The sequence below is a fragment of the Heloderma suspectum genome, chromosome 1, assembly GCF_057233095.1.
Source record: "Heloderma suspectum isolate Gila_16-S chromosome 1, 16-S_ref, whole genome shotgun sequence".
NCBI classification, from domain to species: Eukaryota; Metazoa; Chordata; class Lepidosauria; order Squamata; family Helodermatidae; genus Heloderma; species Heloderma suspectum.
The window spans coordinates 50634108-50653973 of record NC_139458.1 but is presented as its reverse complement, the minus strand read 5'-3'; the positions used below and the strand labels follow the sequence as shown (position 1 = coordinate 50653973).

The 19866-nt window shown below is 43.7% G+C and overlaps 1 protein-coding gene across 3 annotated transcripts in view; it reads left to right on the top strand.

Annotated features, from left to right (window-relative positions):
* VRTN (vertebrae development associated) overlaps positions 1-19665 on the top strand; it is a 43727-nt gene extending 24062 nt beyond the window's left edge. Inside the window, exons 1-2 of one of the 3 annotated variants that reach the window (XM_084842447.1) lie at positions 8802-9158; positions 16830-19665. In XM_084842447.1, coding sequence (XP_084698573.1) covers positions 16831-18873 — 2043 coding nt within the window. In that variant the 5' untranslated portion in view covers positions 8802-9158; position 16830 and the 3' untranslated portion in view covers positions 18874-19665. Of the gene's footprint in view, positions 1-8801; positions 9159-15359; positions 15536-16829 lie in introns of those variants that run through there. The other 2 variants (XM_084842454.1, XM_084842439.1) reach the window with 2 other exon arrangements.
* Positions 19666-19866: the final 201 nt, after the last annotated feature.

Sequence of the window (19866 nt, the reverse complement as noted above, 5' to 3'; positions counted from 1 at the left end):
ATCCATTGAGGGGCTGGTGTCAAGTAGTGAGATTCTAATTCAGCCTATGATGGGATGTCAGGAGAGAGAAGGTGTTGCCGCTTTTGTGTGCCAGAAAGAAGACTTTCAGAATTCTGATTTGAGGTCATTAGCAGCACAAAAGTGCCTTGGAGGCTGGAAAACTACCCCCTTTCTAGTACACTGTAAAAACTCGCTTTAAATGCAGCAGATCTTTCTTTCCTTCTTACCGTTTCCCTTGGGGTAATTGATCTCCCCAACTAAAACTGTCTTAACAGTCATGAAAGGTTTTCTGAAATTCAGTCAGTGTTTTTTGTTTCGTTATTATATTCCTTGAGCTGTACAAGGTTCACTCCTAATAAATTCCTCTTAAACTTTTAAAGATTTACACTTTCCAGAAATCCACCTTTCCTTCTCTTTCAGTCATCATTGAAGCACAGATATGCAGAATAAACTAAGTTAATCTTTAGCCACAAATAACTTGAGCAGTTTAGTCGTAACAATGAGCTGAAACAAAACACATCAGCTGTTCAGAGAGGTTTTGCTTTTCTGGAATCTGGTGCCATAATGACACCGCATTGACACACTATAGTTTTGTGTCATGACATTCTGCAAATTAATATGCTACAAAATGTCCCTACGCAATCAATTCCTCCCATCCACCCTGTTTCTTCCCCCATATATATTGAACAGGGAAGAAACTCAATTAAATATTTTCTTCCACTTTGGCATCCTAATGACAGATTCTTGCATGCTCAATTCTGCAAGGTATTGATCAGTGGTGTAGTGGTGGCGAGTCACACCGGAGCTTTTCTCTGGCATTTTTTTTGAAGCCAGCCCCCATCTGGGTCACAGTCTGCTAGGGAAGGAGGAGGGAGCAGAGGGCCAGCCAGACAAAGGGAGCAAAGGAGAGAGGGAGCCTGAGGGAGCTCTGCAGCCTCCTCTCACCCCCCCTTCTCCTCCTCAGCTCTTGGCTTCTCTGCCCATCCCTGCTCCGTGCCTGCATGCCCAGCGCTGCCCTCGTCTCCTTGCAACACCAGCCACTGGTTCAGGGCTGCAGCTGCTGCTGGCCACAGCAGCAGTGGGGGGGAGGGGGGGCTGCCACCATTATTTACTTATGGGGCAGAGCAGGTGGCTGGTTTGTGCCAGGTTTTAGGATTTATCACACAATCCTATGCATGTTACCTCAGAAGTCAGTCCCACTATGTTCAATTGCCAATTGGGCTTTCTCCCAGGTAAGTGTGCATAGGACTGCAGCCTTAGCTGCCTTCCCAAGATCTCTGTAAATTTAATTTGAAATAAGCACCCATTGGATTGCACTGTTAATTCTTGAACATTAATTTCTACAGTAAGCAGAACTGCCAAATGCAACCTGCTCTGTCAGCTACATATTTGGTACAAGGTTGGCATGTATCTGGGCAAATAAACCCTGGTGGAGGGAAGGGAAACAGGAAAAAATCAGTTGCGGGGAGAGGAGAAAGAAGGTGTGTGCATGTGTGTTTTTCAATCCAGCTGGGTGTGTGGACATTTCTGTTGAGGGATGGGAGAAATATAATGAAGGAGCTTAGGAAAGGCTAATGGGTAATGTTGGGGCGCTAAGGGAGTGTGCATGGGGGCTGTTTAAATTAGAAGGGATCTGTCCATGAGGGCTGAGTTGAGAGGGTGAAGCTTCCACAGAGTATCATATTTTGAAAACCTAAAATGTTTGTTTGAGTGAGTGAGTGAAAAAGATTAACACCCCTGCATTTTTTCTCAAACATCCAGTTGAAATACCCCTGCCTTACTCTCAGCTGCACTGTTTTTGGATCCCTGATGAAGGCTGTATATCTTACAAGGTTGTACAATCTCAGAAGGGGGCATGGCTGTGAGGGGGCACAGCTATGACTGTCACGAAGGGACCCTGCACTTCTGAATTTGCCATTACACTACTGGTACTGATGCCCCACAATGTGCAGGATTTGGGGATGTTTGGTTCTTTATTGAGTTAAATGAAGGATAAAATGAAGATATTAATATGAATTCTTTTGAAAGACATTTGTTATGATTTTATGCCTAATCACACTTTTTTGCTTTTAATGTGAGAATCTAGTATCTCATTGGTTCCAGAGTCCTGCACATTATTGCATGGATGTCGCCAACTGGTAATGTGGGGACAGAGAAGCAACAAACCACTTGGATGCTTGTTACTGGTGTTACCTGAAATGATGGGTGGTGCACATTCAGATGCACTGTGACCCTCCAATCAAAATATGTTTGGATATTTTGGAATATTGGCCAATGTTCACATTTTGCAATTGCAATTTCAAAAAGGTTTTGTGGGGGAAATGTTAATGTGTAATCCGTAGTATAGCAACCATACATCTCTGGGGGATGACAGGGTACTGTCTAGCAAAGGACACTATCCTGTAAAAATATCATGGGGTGCAAAAGATTTCCTCTGGAAAGACCTGCTGGAAGCCCTCAGCAGCTCATGGCCAGGGTCTGATTTATATCAAGGAATGAGGAGGAACTTTCTCCTAGGTCAGGCCAACTAGTGACCTTGAAAGGGGGATATGTATATGTTGGCTTTCCCCTATAGAAAGCGACTTCACATGTTTTCTTGAGTCATCTTGGAGATATTTGCTTTGCAAGCACCTCTCTGCAGAGCAAATAAATTCTAGTTGTAGTACACTGCAGTCTAGATTGTGGGTACTGATCTTTATGAGTCTGCTTTGTATCAGAAGTTCAGACTACGTGACCAAATGACTGTGGTCAAATGACTGTGATTCTATTATTTACTATACCAGGCCAGATAATTAGTTTTGTGAGGATTTACTTTTCATTCAGCCTGTCCAATGAAGTTCCATTCCACAATGAACCAGGTCACTTCCCTTATAATTACTAAATCCCTCACTTGACAAGACATAAATGGGCTAAATATCTTTTAGCACTGGATTTGTATGAGTGACTGCTCCTCCATTTATCCCATCATCCCAACCTGATTTGGGAAGTATAGTTGTTTCTAATGATGTTTCTCTGTGAGCCAAAGGACACAGTTTGCCAACTGCATAACGTTTAGCTATGCATTATAGTTTTCCTTACTCTTGTGTAAGTACCTGTGGGACTGATTCAGATCAACGGGGAATGGAAAAAAGAAAAAAAAAGATCTTCATTGACTCCAGTGGATACTTTTTTTAATCCCCCCCGACCCCACCCTGCCCTGCCCTGCCCTGCCCTGCCCTGCCCTGCCCAGCCCAGCCCAGCCCTGCCCTGCCCAATATACCACAAGTAGTTTTGGTTCTTCATGTGGTGTATTTATTATTACATTGTTTTATCCTTCCTTTCCTCCAAATAACTCAGGGTAGTGCATATTGTTCTCTCCCTCACAATAAGTGTGGAAAGTGAGTTAGGCTGAGAGATACTGGCAGCATTTGCACAGAATAAGCCAGAATTCCAGAAAATTCTGGCATATTGTGAACAAAACAAGCTGCTTTTGCCACGGTGCATGAAGTCAGCTTCATGGCTCAGTGGGGATTTTGACCCAGGTCTCACCAGTCTTCCTAATTCAGTACTCTGTTATACCATACTGAATCTATTTCGCTCACTCCCCTTTCTAATTAATGCCTCTGCTGAATTAGTGCCCCAGTTCATACCAGCACTGCAATCTGCATGCACACAGCTGTATGCAAGTTTCTCTGCTCACTCTGCTATAGACCAAGTGGTTGGCCCCGGTTTGGGGGATGCACAAGGTAGAATAAATAGAGAAGAGGGTCCCAAACCCAAGATGTTTAAGAAACATGGTGTCTCAATATCCAACGACCTGATTTTGCTTAGGTCCCACTCTTTGCATAGCTTTGCTTCTGCTGAGAACATCCTTAATACAGAAGAAGGAGGGAGGTTAAACAGCATCGTACTCTCCATTCATGCGGAGTGCATGATTGTGGTAATTGTCATGTGTGACAATCTGCACATAGACTGAACGTTATTTCCTAGATTTTAGTGCCTGACACTTTGTAATGTGAAGCAGCCCTCAGCAGTGAATCCGACAGGGTTTATCTATCTGCAACCTCCTGTCTTTACCAGAAAAGATGGGGCAATTTTTCAGCATGCAATTGACTAGTTTCCAAAGAGGCTTTTGATCTCTGTGGTACTCTGAACAAACATGCTGAAGTAAATAAGTGACTGATTTAATTATCCAGACACAGGAAAGATTTGCTACTTAAACTGAAAGCACTAATTCAATTTACAGCCTGATCCAATGGGTCTTACTTCTGAGTAGACATGTAAAGACTGCAGTGTTAGTTATCATAATGCCAAATTCATGAGAGTGGGAGTTTTTACCTTTATCCGTACTAATCTCAGGTAAGCACATTATTATACTTTATTGGAATATAAATCAACTTCCCATATTCCTATTACAACTACCTCTGCCAAACCTTTATCTGAAGTTTATATTAAAGTACTACAAACCATGTCCATGTAAATATATATATTTCACATAATGCAGATACAGTCAATATGGTTGGTTTTGGAGACTGTTGTATTTAATACTTTGATGCTCTGGCATAGAGTTGGTGGGCTGCAATAATTATTACATATTTTGAAATGAGTCCACACTCCTCTCTTTTGGGCCTTGTCAAATATCACATCCCATAGACTGACACTATAATCTATACATCTTTGTATGTAATTTCAAAATGTTTGCAATGGAAAGTTAACTTCTATGGCCATCTAGTTCTCCCTTACCATTTTTCTGCACTGTGCAGAACTCTCTATCTTATCACCTTAGCCACTCCCCAAAGTGAAAAATAACTTAAAGGGGATCAGTCCTCTCCTATTTCTTCTGAGATACTTGATGTGCCTTTTAACATTCTGTAGAACAAAAGTGGATAAGATGCTGAACTGCAGACCAGAAGGTCAGCAGGACAGCAGTTCGAGACCCAAGTGCTGCATGACGGAGTGAGCTCCCGTCTTCAGCCCCAGCTTCTGCCAACCTAGCAGTTTGAAAGCAAGAAATTGCAAGTAGATAAATAGGTACCGCCTTGGCGGGAAAGGTAACAGCGTTCCGTGCACCTCGGTGTTCAGTCATGCCGGCCACATGACCACAGAAGCATCTTTGGACAGCGCTGGCTCTTCGGCTTAGAAACGGGGATGAGCACCACACCCTAGAGTCGGACACGACTGGTTGGGGACACCTTTACCTTTTTTTTTTTTAGAACAAAAGTACCCACCACAAATGAGACTGACTAATATCAACACTGGGCCTTCTTGCAGTCCAGTTCTTGCAGCTGAGTTGTTCTCCAGGGCCATGGCGCGCACGCACACACAGACACACACACAGACACACACACAGAGACACCATTGAAGTTGCATTACTAGTTTGTAAATTCATTTTGAATGCAACCCTCTGAATGTCTACTCAGAAGTAAGTACCATTGAGTTCAATGGGACTTACTCCCAGGTAAGTGTATGTAGGAGAGCAGTGTTCTAATAATCCTATGCCATAATAAGCAGTTTAGTTTGTAGTTTCAAAGTATCATAGATTTTCCCCCTCCCCCATTTCCTGGGAGCTGGTCACTATTATTCCTAATTTACAGATGGTGAACTGAGTCTGAGAGAGATAGTGACTTGGCCAATGGCCATGGAATGAATTCATGACAGATCTGAGATGTGAACTTATGTCTCTGGTATATGTCCCCCGCCTCATCTTCCACAGTGGGGAGGGGAGGAAGAGAAAAACACACATGCAACAGAAAGAAGGAGAGAGCAAAAGATGAAGGGAAATCTCATCTTCCTGATTCACTCCCGCCTGTTTCTCCCACCTCTATAATAGTAAGTGGATAGCAGGTCAATGCCTCCTTGCCCACACCCTACAAGAGGTCTATACAGGATTTCCAATGACAAATTTAGGGTGCAATCCTATGCATGTTTAGACAGAGATAAGTCCTACAACTCCCAGCATTCCCCAGCCAGGACTTTCATCTGTCTAAACATGCATAGGATTGTGCCCTTGGAGCCTGAGTCTTGATGCCCTGCGTTGCTCTGCTACTTCTTTATCCCCCTACCCATAAAACCAGCACTATATGTATAATTCCACACAAGTGCAGAAAAAGCAGGAAATCTGCTGCTGGAGTAAAAATTCTAAAAATCTCAGTTTCTTTTAAAAAAGGGTTCTAGCCCTAATAACTGTAAAGATGGGCTTGAAAATTTACAGGTGTTTGGTGAAATCTTTGATGCCTGATGCCTCAGGCAGTGTCACTCAGCAAGGTTTAATATGGTCAGGGTTGGGGCCTCAGTGCCCTGCCAAGCTTCTTGCCCCCCTAAACTACCAGAAACAACAAATTAGACAACCAAGTATAGGTTTTCTTGGGCCAAATTCCAGAGTACTTCCATAAGCAAATCAACACAGGAAATCAAGCCCAGCAGAAGGACTGTGCTCCATAACTTGTTGGAGTGATGGGTGTTGCCAAGAAAAATATATCACAAATACATACAAAACTTCTGGTAACCAAAGTTTAATGTTTCATCATCATGTAATCCAGTTCCTCAACATCCAGTAAAAAAGATCAAGTTTATCTCACACTAACTATACCACAGGAAAGAGAGATCCATGTGAATGACAGAAAAATGCTAACTACTTGTTTGTTCATTGAAATTTTCCTATATGTCACTTGCATAATAGAATGGTGCTTCCTTTTGTGTCTTTTCCAGCTCCTATGTTACTGATTTAGCCAATTCAACAGCATCCTTGCCTCTGAGCACAGGCTAGTAGCCTCTGACATAGGCTAGTAGCTTCTGGTTGTAACCTGCATAGTACAGTGAGATCCTGCACTGATATTAGCATTGCTCCCAAAAAAAAATATGTGACTAATTATAATAGTGATCACAACTTGCAGAAAAACATTTTTTAATTAATAGTATTTAATTGACCAGTCTGTCTGAATCTCTGGGGTCTCCTACTGGGTTGTATCCCCACTGATTTTAAAATACTGTGCTTCAAAGGGATTTGGTTTAGTTTAAATTTCAAACTGCTTTACAAACCTTATCTTGTCCACGCTGGCCATAAATCTTTTACATATCTAGATATTATGCAGACTTGTTCAAGGTCACCCTGTAAGACCATGGCCAAGAAAGTAATTGAACACAGGTCCAAGTCCAACATTTTATTCTCTGTACTACACTGAATCTTCATTTATGTAACACCCTCATATAGCCTGGGTGAGTAAGCTGAGCCAAATTCTAAGGCACAGGTAGGCAATTTTTGGTTTTCTAGATATTTTGGCCTACAACTCCCATGAGCCCAAGCCGGCATAGCCAATGGTGAGGGATCATGGGAGTTATAGGCCAAAACATTTCAAGGGCCACAAGTTGCTCCCACCTGTTCTAGGGTAACTAAGCCATGTGTTCCTTCATGGATTTCTTAAGCAGCCTTATACCTTTTACTTACTGTTGCCATTTTCTGAAGGGAGATTATATACTATGATTGGAAAGGGAGTCATCTCCTCAAGAAACAAGGATAGCAGGCCAATTTTAGAATGTGTCCCTCGCTCAGTTTATAGGCAGTTCTGTGGCAGACATTCCCTTAACATCTACAAACCCAAATCTCCAGTTAGCCACAAAAAAGTGAAGAAACTTGTTAGAATATAATGGTGTAGTGAGGGGCGCTGTAGTATTCTTTTCACAACTTGAACAAACTTGGGTTCAAATCCCTACATAGCTGTGAACTCATTGGAGGGACTTAATCTTCATGATAAAATGGCGCAGAGAACTCTTTCTTACCTTGGGCTGGGCTTTTCCAAAAAACACGTAAGGCACAATCCTATGCATGTTTAGACAGAAAAAAACATGCATAGACGGAAAAAAAAAAAAGTCCTCCAACTCCCAGCATGCCCCAGCCAGCCAAGGCTGGTTGGGGCATGCTGAGAGTTGTAGGACTTTTTTTCTGTCTAAACAAGTATAGGATTGTGCCCTTAGTGAAAGAAAGAAATCTAAAGTCAGTGTTAGATAGGCACAAGCCATATCTTCTCTGTTGTGTTGCTGGGCTTTCACTATAATTGAACCTAGCTAGAGCAGGCTTCCCCAATCTGGTGCCCTCCAGATGTTTTGGACTTCATCTCCCATCAGCCCCAGCCAACAGTCAGGAATCCTGGGAGTTGTAGTCCAAAACATCTGGAAGACACCAAGTTGGGAAACGCTGAGCTAGAGAAACACTAGCACTATACGGAAACATTTCTAGGTTTCTATTTTTGAAAGAGATGCAGTGAATCAGAGAAATCAGACGTTTTCCACAAAATTCAGGGTGTTGATCAAAACTTGCTTGGTGCCATTAAAAAAATCATGCTCCACTAAAATTGAAGTATACCTTTCATTCATTTCCCAGTCCCGATGTATTCCATACGGAAAGTTTCAACATTCTAGTCCTCCCCCCTTCTAAAAACCATTCAGTTTCTTTGAATTAATGGAGCAATATTGGGGTGGGGAGGGGCGGGGAGAGAGAAAAACGAGACAATGAATACATGGTGGTGTGCGTATGTGTGGGCTGAACTAGAATGCACAAGAAGATTCTGGTCATTTGTTTTCCCCTTTCATAGATAATTATAGAAACAACGGGAGCAGATGAAGGAAGCAGACATCAATATTGTGTCCAAACCAATTTCCCTCTACATGGTTTCCACCCACAGGCATAATTTCTTTTTTTTCTGCCTTTATATTTTGGCTTTCTTCCCCATGTCGTCCTTACTGTTTTGCTTTGTTTTTCCTTGCTCAAGTTCTGAAAAGTGTGATGGTACTTAAGAGTAAAGGCGCTTGTCCCTTTAAGAAGTCCTGTTGCATAGCGTGTTTTAGACAATAGCAATGATCACTTTAGCTTTGGAAGTGACCTCTGAATCTCAACTCCTTTCATCTTGGATATAAGAGCACTTGGGGATGGACGATTTCCTGGTGGGGGGGAGGGGGGGTGGAGCCGAGACCCTTTCACACACAAGCCAGCCACTCCAATTGGTTCACTCCAGATCTGAAACCAGTTCCAGTCTGAATGTGGGACACAGCTGAAATGGTGGAGGTCGCTGCGCTTCCTGCTTCAAGATTTAAATGTCCAGGAAAGAGCCTTGCAGGGGGATCAAGGCAAGGAGCAGACTAGAACTGTTTGGGGTGAGCATCAGGGCTTTCCTCAACAAATAAAGGTGAGTTTGAAGGAACTTCCGAAGTCTACAAGCCGGTTTCTTGAAGGAATGCGGATTACCAAGTCTTAACCCCACACCCCCAAAGACTTGAGCAGAATTCCAGAGAATCTACATGCAGGCCAGTGCAAACTCAAACCCAAGGAAAGCTTGTGTAGGACCGGGGTTGTGTAATTACGGCTGCAGTCCTACGCACATTTACTAGGTAGTAGGTCCTATTAAACACACTGGGGCTTACTTCTGAGTAAACATGTTTAGGATTGCGCTGTATATTATTACTTTTGGACAAGCAGCGGGTGGAGACTGCAGCTGCTAGTCAAGTCCCAGTCTCAAGCTCGCTTTTTCCTTTTGCTTCATGCGTTTGGCTCTCTGGTCCAAGTATTCATTTATTTTCTTTCTTTTCAAGTTCTCCCTCCATGTGCAGCCTTTGTTTCAAGAGGATATCCTAAAGCGCTTTCATGGGGCTTCTGGCCGCCCTCTTGTGGGATGGTGCCTACCGCACTGTCTCTTGAGTCGAGCTGCGGAATCCCTCTTCGCATAAACCTTGTGCAATTTGTCTCAGGATGTTTTTAAAGTTTAGAAAACGTGCTTGTTTTCATGGGCAATGGATCTGTTAACTTCCAGCCTCCTTCCGGCCTCCGCCCAAACAATCTGCCGGTTCCGTGTTTTACACTGAATATAACTATCAAGCTCATTCCCAAGTTTATTTCTATGTCTCCCGCCCCTTCTTTGGAAAATATCCCCTCTTAGCTCTCCGCGTTGCCTTAGGTCAGGAGTGACCGGTAGAGGGAGCACAACTTTTCAGTTCCATGGCCGCGCTGTCCTCATGACCTCACTGAAAGACTGTTCTTGGGCTGGAAGGGGCCTTGAAATCTTCCAAGGCCCTGCCTGGCTGTGGCCTGGTTTTTATGAAGAACTGGCCGAATCCAGGCAGAGCGCTTGACACTGTTTGCCTTAATTGGGGTCCCAACCCAGAGTGCCTGCGTGGCCTCAGGGGGATCTTGAGAAATCTTTGCAGTTCTGGTAACTCCAGACATAAAACTCTGCTTTCAGGTTTCGTTCATGCATTTGATTTAATGCGTGATAACATTCTGTGTCCTCCAAAACCTGCAAGATTTCCGGTGTGGGGGAAATAATGAGTTGCCATACCCAATTTTCAAAATTAATGCTTGCAATCCTTCGTACACTTACTCTGAAGTAAGTCCCACTGAACTGAATTGGACTTGTAGCAAGCATAGTTAGGATTCAGCTGCCTGTGATTTAAGTGAATTGCTATTCTTTGGAAACATGCAAAGCATTTTAAAACAGTACTTGGGTTATTAGCTTCCATTGGCACTAGCCGATTTTGTTGTTTCTGTACAATGAAGTGAAAAAGGTGATGGTTTCCATACCAACCAGTGAGCTGAGGTAAAATGGGGATTAAGCCAAATAAATGTTTTAATGTAACACTGTGTCAGTCAGATTCATGCATCCAATGAATAAAACATAGTCTTCAAGGTGCTATCGGTATCATCTTTTCACTGAAACAGATTTAATATGGCTATTCTGGAATATATTGTGGCCAGGGTGCTTTCAAATGAGGCTTCTATTGTGCAATAGCCCTGCCTCAGTCCTTGAATTTTATGGGGGTTACAGACATTGTCTTCCACCTGTAATCCTCCTGTATTTTCCACTGCTTCTTTTGACTTTTTTCTTACCACAAGAAATCGGTTATGGAGAAAACAATGGAATAGCTACACAATGCCTGCTAATTGGTAGTACTAGAAGCCCTCTGTCTAGAAGCACCCCAGAATAAGTGGGAAGGTACCCAATCCACTGGTCTATGTGGGCTGAATAAAGGATGGCATTTCAATAGAAAGGAGGGAGCAAAGAGATTTAGGGCACAATCACTGGTTCCTGTTGCATGAACAGCCCCTGTGCTGGTGGTGGCACGCACATGGCCCCCACCACCAGCAGCGGCGATGTAGCACTTCTGGGGGCAAGCCTCCAAACGATCAGAAACCCATGTTTCTAGAAGGGGCAGGTTGCACCTTCCAGAAACCTGCAATTCTGGTCGTTTGGGGGCTTGACCCCAGAAGCACTACCTTGCTGCTGGTGGTGGTAGGGGTCACGCACTGGCGGTGCTGGCCGCCAGCGGTAGAGCATCGTTGAATCCTACCCATTGTGTTCACTTTTTATACCTTATACCAGGGTGTTCAGCATTTGACGAGTTAAAAAAAAAAGGTCACTTGATTAGTCAAGATACTTTAATCATCAAAATGTTTGATACATGTGCTAATTTTTTATCTGTTGTTAAAAATGTAATTTAGGGTACACTCCTAGTACCCAGCTTGGTGGGGGAAAGGTAGTTAGGACTGGGGAAGGCAATGGCAAACCACTCCACTATACAGTCTGCCAGGAAAACGCTGAGGAAAAACAGCGTCCCTCTAGGGGTCAGGTGCTTGCACAAGAGGAACCTTTCCTTTCCTATGCATATTTAGACAGAAAAAAGTCCTACAACTCCCAGTATTCCCCAGCCATCATGGCTGCCTGGAGCATGCGTGGAGTTGTAGGACTCTTTTCCATCTAAACATTAAGTGCATTTAATAATTCTAATGTTTAACAATATGCTTTCTATAAATGTGAATGATTCATTAATCTGTTCTTTTTGGCTTTTATCCTGGAATACCAATGTTGGCTTACAATTACACATTTATTTATTTATTTACTTACATAGATACATACATACACAGACCAAACGACAGCAACTATGGAAAAACAACAAAGAGTCTTGTGGTGCCTTTAAAGACTAATTAATGTATTATGACAGAAACCTTCAAATTTGTAAGTCTATAAGATCCTACAAGACCCTTTGTTTCTGTTGCAACAGATCTTAACATGGCTACCCCTCTGGAAATTATTCAGAAGCGAAACAGAATTAAGGCAAGTGTGCTAAGTTGTCAGCAGGCCAATTCTTCAAGCATCGTAGGTTCACTGCATATTTGACTATTATTTGACTACAGTAAAACAGTAGGTTTCAACTTACAACATTTGACTGGTCAATTGATCAGCATGCCCATCATAATAATAACTACAACAATACTAACACAGGCCAAGCAGTATTTTTTCCTATGCAAAGAAATGTGTTCCTTTGGCATGCATACCTACTACAGAATCCTTTTTAACTGTTTAGAACTCTGTGTGTGCGTGCATGCGTGCGTGTGTGTATGTGTGTGTAACTAGTGAGTTAGCCAAAAACATACATGGTTTGCAGGAACAATGACAGGTAGTATGAATTACAGAGGGATGGAGAGGAGAAAATTCTGCCTTCTTGCCTTCCTAAATGGTACTGCTGGCTGAATCCCTAAAGCTAAACCATTCAAAATACATTTTAGTCCCATTTTTGCCTGAAAGAGAGAAGGATTTTTTTTAGTTTACTACTGTTGGCACTTGAGGTGTCATTCATGGAGAAGGAGGCCTGATAAATGAAGCACAATGTTAAGCCCTTCACTGAAAGCAGCATCGGATGTTACAGTATGCAGAGCAACCCATAAGTGTGAGTGCCTTTTGCTTCTCGTTTTTGTGCTGCTGTTATAATGTACACTAAGACATGAAATCATCATGGGGCATTCAAGTTGCAAGTGTTGTTGGGCCATGCTTCTCGTATTGCTGCATCCACCACTCTTTATTAAGCTTTGGTAATAATAAGCATAATGAACTTTAAAAAGAACCTTTGGGTTCTTATACCCTTCTGTGCCTATGTTTTAATCAATAGCCAAATGATTGGAGAAGGACAGAGAAGCTGCAAACTGCCCCAGGAGTGTGCCTGCATGGAAACAGTAAGAACATAAGAGAGCCCTCCTGAGTAAGACCAAAGGCCCATCTAGTCCAGCATTCTGTTTACACAGTGGTTAACCAGCTTCCTGTGGGAAACTCACAAATAATACTTGAGTGCAATAGCACCCTCCTGCGCCATGTTCCCCAGCAACTGGTATTGAGAGGCATGCTGCCTCTGATACTGGAGATAATATACATAGCCGTCATGACTAATAGCCATTGATAGCCTTATCCTCCCTGAATTTGTCTAATTCCCTTTTAAAGCTATCCAAGTTCCATAGTTTAGCTATGTGCTGTATGAAGAAGGACTTCCTTTTATCTGTCCTGAATCTCCCACCATTCAGCTTCATGGGATGACCCCAGGTTCCAGTATTATGAGTAATTTCCATGTGTGCTAGAAAAGAATGGTTATTAGAAGCTAAGATGTACTGATAATCCAAGACTGAGCTGGACAATACTGGAGGTGATGGTCTGGTGGGTTGAAGTTATGAATGGGTACTGGGTTTCTCTTTGCCTTTTGTCCTAAGTCGTAGAGCTTGTCTCCACATGACAAAACTTTTGTTCCAGAACCAACCCTCGCTAATATATTTTCTCCAGAGCATATTTAAGGACCTTTCCATTCACTGTCTGAATGCAGGCTTTAGTTCTCCTGGTAAACATAAAGGGAGGGTGTTAACACCATGCAGTAGGCCCTGTTCCTTTTTATTATTTTCAGCAAAAGAAAATAGAAGCTACTAGCACGTTTCTTGTTCTTCTGAATCTTCTATCTTGGATGGCAGGGTCTTGGCGCAGAGAGGTCTGGGAAGGTGAAAAATAGCAGAATAAAAACAATCTCATAGTTTGTAAAACATTGGGAAAATATTTATTGGTAAATGCTGAGGTTATCTCCTAAAATAAGTCTTGCTTTTCTAAATAGATCAGCAATTTTTAAGGTGCAGTGGGAGATTTACTAGAAAATGTGTGAGGCCCAGCTAAATGCTACTGCGCAACAGGCGTGCACAAAGTGTATGGCTTAAAAATAAAACCTGCACATGGGTTGATATGTGAGAGGGGCAAGCCTGTGAAAGAATTCCCGAAGATGGTGGAATAACAAGATTAGATTATCAGTTTTAAAGGAAAACAATGAGAAGAAAAGCATTCTGAGTGAACAGCATAGGGTGGCTGATGTTAAAGAGGTTCGATATGGAAGGCAGAATTTGAACATGGAGCAAGGTATGTGGGTTGTAGGACACATTCTATGACTCTTTCTCTCACACACATGAGCTTCCATGTTAGCTAGTTCTGCAGCTAAATGTACCCTCTTAAGTGATGGGTGAGCAAGGGACCTTGTATTTCTTTGTTCCCACATTGGTTTGCTCCATCCCTGGAGAAGCCTATGGCTGCCTTCCCTCATAGCCAACTCATGCTAATGCACATTCACTCTTCTATGACGCATTAGAACACAGAACCGTATTCCTACAATATGGCCTGGCTGCTACACCTGTGTGGAGAAACAGTAACTTCGTGGTATTTACCAGGAGGTTGAGAGCAAACATTGTTTTAGTCTTGAGTTCTGAACAAACTTCTTACTGATACTTCTCTTGGCAAGATATGTGATAATCTGGTGGATTTGAGGGAAAACTGTAGAGGCTGTTCACTCACTCTGCTGTTGGGGTTCAGGCTTTCCATGTTGATAATTGTATGGTTACGGTGAAAAACCAGCTCCATGTAAGAAATGGTATTGGCTGGATAACAGAAGCTACGTAAGAGCAGGTTCAATTCTGCCTCTTTGTTCTGGCTGTGCTAAGCATTCTGTTAGCAAAATATCAGTTTCAACCAAAAGAGGTCTCTTAAGAGTCATGTATGTTTTTTGACTCAGGCCAAGTTGCAGCTAGTGGGCAGCTAGTCTGGGCCTTGCAGCTAAAGTAGACTAATTAAGGGTGCAATCCTATGTGTGTTTGGACAAAAAACGTCCTACAGCTCCCAGTGTGCCTAAGCCGGCCATACTTGCTGGGGCATGCTGGGAGTTGTAGGACTTTTTCTGTCTAAATATGTATAGGATTGCTCTCCAAGGGTCTGTAGTTTTCAGAAAATAAATCTGGTAATACTAACTCTCCTTCTGCAGTATTAAAATTATCTTGATTTTACGGATTTTTTAAATTGCTTCTAATAGCAAACTCAAGTGGTGAGTGCTGCTAGGATTGTAGCCAAAATAGGGCCAGTGAGAAACAAGAGGGAAATATTGGCATGCTTGGGGGAACCCTGGGTTTTGCAGAAGTAGAAAAAAATATTTAAAAGAAACCCTAAGGGGACCCAAACTCCAAAACACAGCCTAATGAGGACTGAGCATGCTCAGTAGCCACGGAATGTAGAGTATCTGTTTGTGGAGGGGGATGGAGTGCGGGGTGAGGGGGAGGGGAATGCCTTGCTTGGAGGGAATGGCTGGCTGGAACCCTGAAGAAGAGCACTTGTTTTAGGAAGGAGGGATGCACTGCAACATTGTGTTGACGGTCCCACAGGCTCCTCCTAAGCCAGAGCTGCAGAACCTCTGGCTCACAGGTCTCTAATCCCACATAGTTAAAATGGTAAGGATTTAAGATTTGAATTGTTTACATCAAAATGATATTCTGGATGTGCTGAGTTTGAGCTAATCTTTCAATATATTTTCTATTTGGATTGAGTTCAGTTCACTTTCATTAGCCTTTCAGCAGGCTTGAAAATTCAGGCACATTCAGGGTTCTGACCCATCCAAGTACCAGTTGCAGTTCGGAGAGCTGAAGTCACACCTTGGTCAGGCGATTCAACTGTGTGACCACAAGCGAGTCAATTCCACTTGGTTTTCTTTCCTGATCTGTAAAATGCAAACTACCTTCCTGAGTTGTTATATAACAAACTGAAGCATTCAGCAAATTTTAAAAGTGCTTTTTAATATGAATACTTCTGGAAATCAGAATAGCATCAATAGACTGCTTTAGTGTAGCAGGTGGGGGAAGGATGAAAACAATGGAGGCAGAGCAATGCTCTGATAATTTCCTTTAAGGCATATAGCCAAACACTTGACAGGAGAAAAAGGTTTAGAGAAAGTATAAGACAGCCTCTCCTATTGGATAAATTAAGGTGTGTGAATAAAGTATCCATAAATCTAAATGCATGTTTTGCTGAATGGCAGCATAAAAATGATTTAAACGAATAAAAATCTGACAGGTGAACTTCAGAATGCACACTTCCCTATTCAGAAATCACACCTTTACCTTTTTAGCTACCACAAATCTCAGTATATTTCAGCATGTCACACAAATCTAGTTTCCAAATTACTATAACTGATGGAATTTTAAAACTTGTGCTTAATAGCAAAAGTTAGATCTGCTATCTTATTGAATAGACAAGGGTTCAGCTGAGTAGTATGATCCAGTACTTGGTGCAAAGTGTACCAGCAACTGGTATGCATAATGAGGAGTGGGATAATGTACCCGTGAAATAGTTAGGATTTTATTCTGTACCATATGAAATAGTGCTGTACCCAGTTAAACATGGTTAAATCCCATTGTTTTTAATGAGACAAAGGCTGTGATCCTACACGTTCTTAGTAAGTTCCATTGAATTCAGCAGTGATTACTCCTAAAGAAACGTGCATGGGATTAGGCTGTTGGGCGTCAGTCTAAAGCTGTGCATTCATGAAATCATCCCTCAACCAGGTGTCATCTGTCTCGGCCCAGGAGTGGTCTATGGATTATTGTTGAAGGTATTGTGTTGTGAATGCAGATGCTTACCGAGAGAAAGCAGCCTAACTGTGTCGCTCTGATTAGCAGGCTGGGCTGTGTAGGCAAGGGCCCCCCGAATGTGTGACATTTTCATTGTTTTAACTCTTCTGTGTTGCAGGATGATCCCGCGACACCAGCTGGTGCAGTCTGTGCTCCAGGAGCTGCAGGAGGCGACTGAATGCTTTGGGTTAGAGGGACTAACCAGTGCAGCCCTGGAGGCTGAGCGAACTTTGTCATCTTTCTCCTTACCTACCTACTCTGGGAGGCAGTTTCAGGAAGAGCTGGAAGTCGACCGGGTAGCGCAGAGTCTCTATCCAGAAGATGCTCCCAGCCATATGCTGCCTTTGGTTTGCAAAGGGGAAGGGAACCACCTGTTTGAGGCCGCCAGCGTGCTGTTGTGGGGGAACACCAGCCTGAGTCTGGAGCTGCAGGTACGCACAGCGGTGGAGATGTTGCTTCACAAGCAATACTATCTGAACGGCATGATTGACTCCAAGGTGATGCTGCAGGCTGCCCGCTACTCACTGTGCACCGAGGAATCTCCCGAGATGACAAGCTTACCTCTGGCCATCCTGGAGGCCATTTTTGATGCCGACATCAAAGCCACCTGCTTCCCGGGCACCTATGCCAACATGTGGCACGTGTATGCCCTGGCGTCAGTGCTGCAGTGTAACATCTATTCCATCTACCCAATGAGCAACCTCAAGATCCGGCCGTATTTCAACCGACTGATCCGACCCAGGAAAGGGAACTTGCAAGTCTCCACACTCCACATCATGTGGTCTGGGCAGCAGCTCTCCTCCCAGGTTTTCAAAGCTCAGTCCTTTGTGCCTGTAGTCGGCCTGGAAGAGCTGGAACCCACCAACCCTGCTCTGGAGCCTCGGGCACAGCCAGTGAAGACTTTGGAGCTGCTGAACAAGGATCCGCAGGTGACGTACTCCAACCTGCGTGAAAGGTACAGCATCACCAAAAGTACCTTCTATCGATGGAGGCGCCAGTCCCGAGAGCACAGGCAGAAAGCCGCTGCCAGGTTTGCAGCCAAGCACTTCCTGCAGTCCTGCTTCCAAGAGGGCAACGTTATCCCCCTTCAGCACTTCCGCCAAATGTTCCCCGAAATCTCGCGCTCCACTTACTACGCCTGGAAGCACGAGATGCAGAATGTGATGAATGGCGGTGAGGCCTCTTCCCCTGCTGAAGCTGGGTTGCCGAAGGATCCTCACATGTACAAGCCAGAGAAGTTTCATGCTGCTGCAGATGGTGTAGCCAAATCCAAGGGAGGCCTGGCGTCCCAAAGCCCTCTCCTGAGCCCCAGCCAGAATGGGTCCTCCATGCAAGGAGCCAAGTCTTACCTGGAGAAGTGCATTTCCATGAATACTCTTGTGCCCTACAGGAGCTTCAAGCACAGCTTTCCTGGCATCTCCAGGTCCACCTATTACAACTGGAGGAGAAAGGCCATCAAGGGGAACCCCAACTTTCAGCCTTCCCTGCCTCTCTCCATCAACCAGAACCCCCTTGTGAACAGGAAGCCACATCTGCCATTCAAGCCAGGAAGTCTGCCTAGCCAGAAGATGCTCAATGGGCATCGTACAGGGCCCCGAATTCTCATGCGCATCAAGCCCTCTCTCTACCACTGGCAAAAGCAACTTCGTGACTTAGCCAAGAAACGTGTCCGCCACTGGAAAATGCCCTTCTGCAAATTCCGCCTGCGCTATCCAGGCATCTCTTCCACAGCCTATTGGTTTTGGAGGAAAAGAAGCAGCAGCCAGACCAAAGAGCATGGCCTTTCCTCAAATGGGGTTTCCAAAAGCTTGCAACAGACTACTGCTGAGACGAGTGGAAAGGCAGAGCTTGAATCCCATTCCCCACAGCAAAAGGAGACTACTGCTGCAGCACCTCAGGACAGGCAAATGCCTAATCCCTTCTCCACCATGATACCAGGCTACCCAGTGGCAGAAAGAGTCAACAACAGCATGTTTGTGATGGACGTGATTGCCACAGCTCAGTTCAAAGCCCAGGCCAAGCTGTTCCTCCAACAACGCTTTGAATCCAAGACCTTCCCAACATACAAAGAGTTCAGAGCCCGCTTCCCCCTAACGGCACGCTCCACTTACTACATGTGGAAGCGTGCCCTGCACGAAGGACTGACCCTGGTGGATGCTTAGGCTGATCAAGGCCTTATTCAGTCTGCTACTGGGAATTGCTCTTGTTTCATCAGTGGACACACAACCTCCAGAAGCGCATTTTGGGGGCAGGGGTGTCTTTGTTTTGTTTGATTTATTTCCTTGGTTTCCAGACTTCAACACCAACTCTGCATAGCTTCAGTCCCTGGAGGTGTGGAGAACGGTGGGAAGGATAGTGGGGATGAGGCCTTGCTTTTGTGCTGGGCCACCTAGCTGGCCATAACAAAAGATAAGTTTTCCTTTTTCTTAGTGAATAGACCAATAAACTTTTACTAGTGGTAGAGGAAAGGGTCCTGAGGGTACTTCTTAAGTTTCCAAAGTGCTTCTGTACTTTTCAGTAATTTTGAACGTTTCTTTATTTTTTAAAATGTAATTGTGAGCCACAGTCTTTAAGGCTTTGAGCTGAATCTAGCTGTTCACAAAGTAGATTGTTGACTTTTCCAACTCAGCTCCTTGGTGTAATGCACATTATGCTGCTCCTAATGTATAGCTGCAAGATCTCTATATGAATGTGTGGGACAAGCAAGAGAGACTCATTAAAACCTCAAGAATTGAAATTAAATTGCCCAGAACGGTATTATGGAAGGGGTGGGGTGGAGGCCTTAATCTTGGGGCTTTTCTACAGGAAGCTTTTAACCTGCACCTTTACCAAGGCATCTGCTTCTGGATTCTTTGTGGGATTAAGATCGGCTCCTTTACATGTTTTTTCCTCCAGGTTTTTCATTCTCTGCCTTTCTATATGTTCAATTAAACAACCACTAGGTGGTACTGAGGTATAGCAGAATTGCACAATTACGTGAGATTTCTATGGTGTTATGGAGGGGGAAAATCCTGTGATAATGGTTGCAAAGCATGGGAGAGGCCCTGGAGGATGACAAAAGTATAAAGGACCCGTAAACAACCATGAGTGAGCAATCATGAGCACACAATACAAGCTTTGTGTAGAAAAGCTTTTGGAGAGCCGGGCTCCAATTT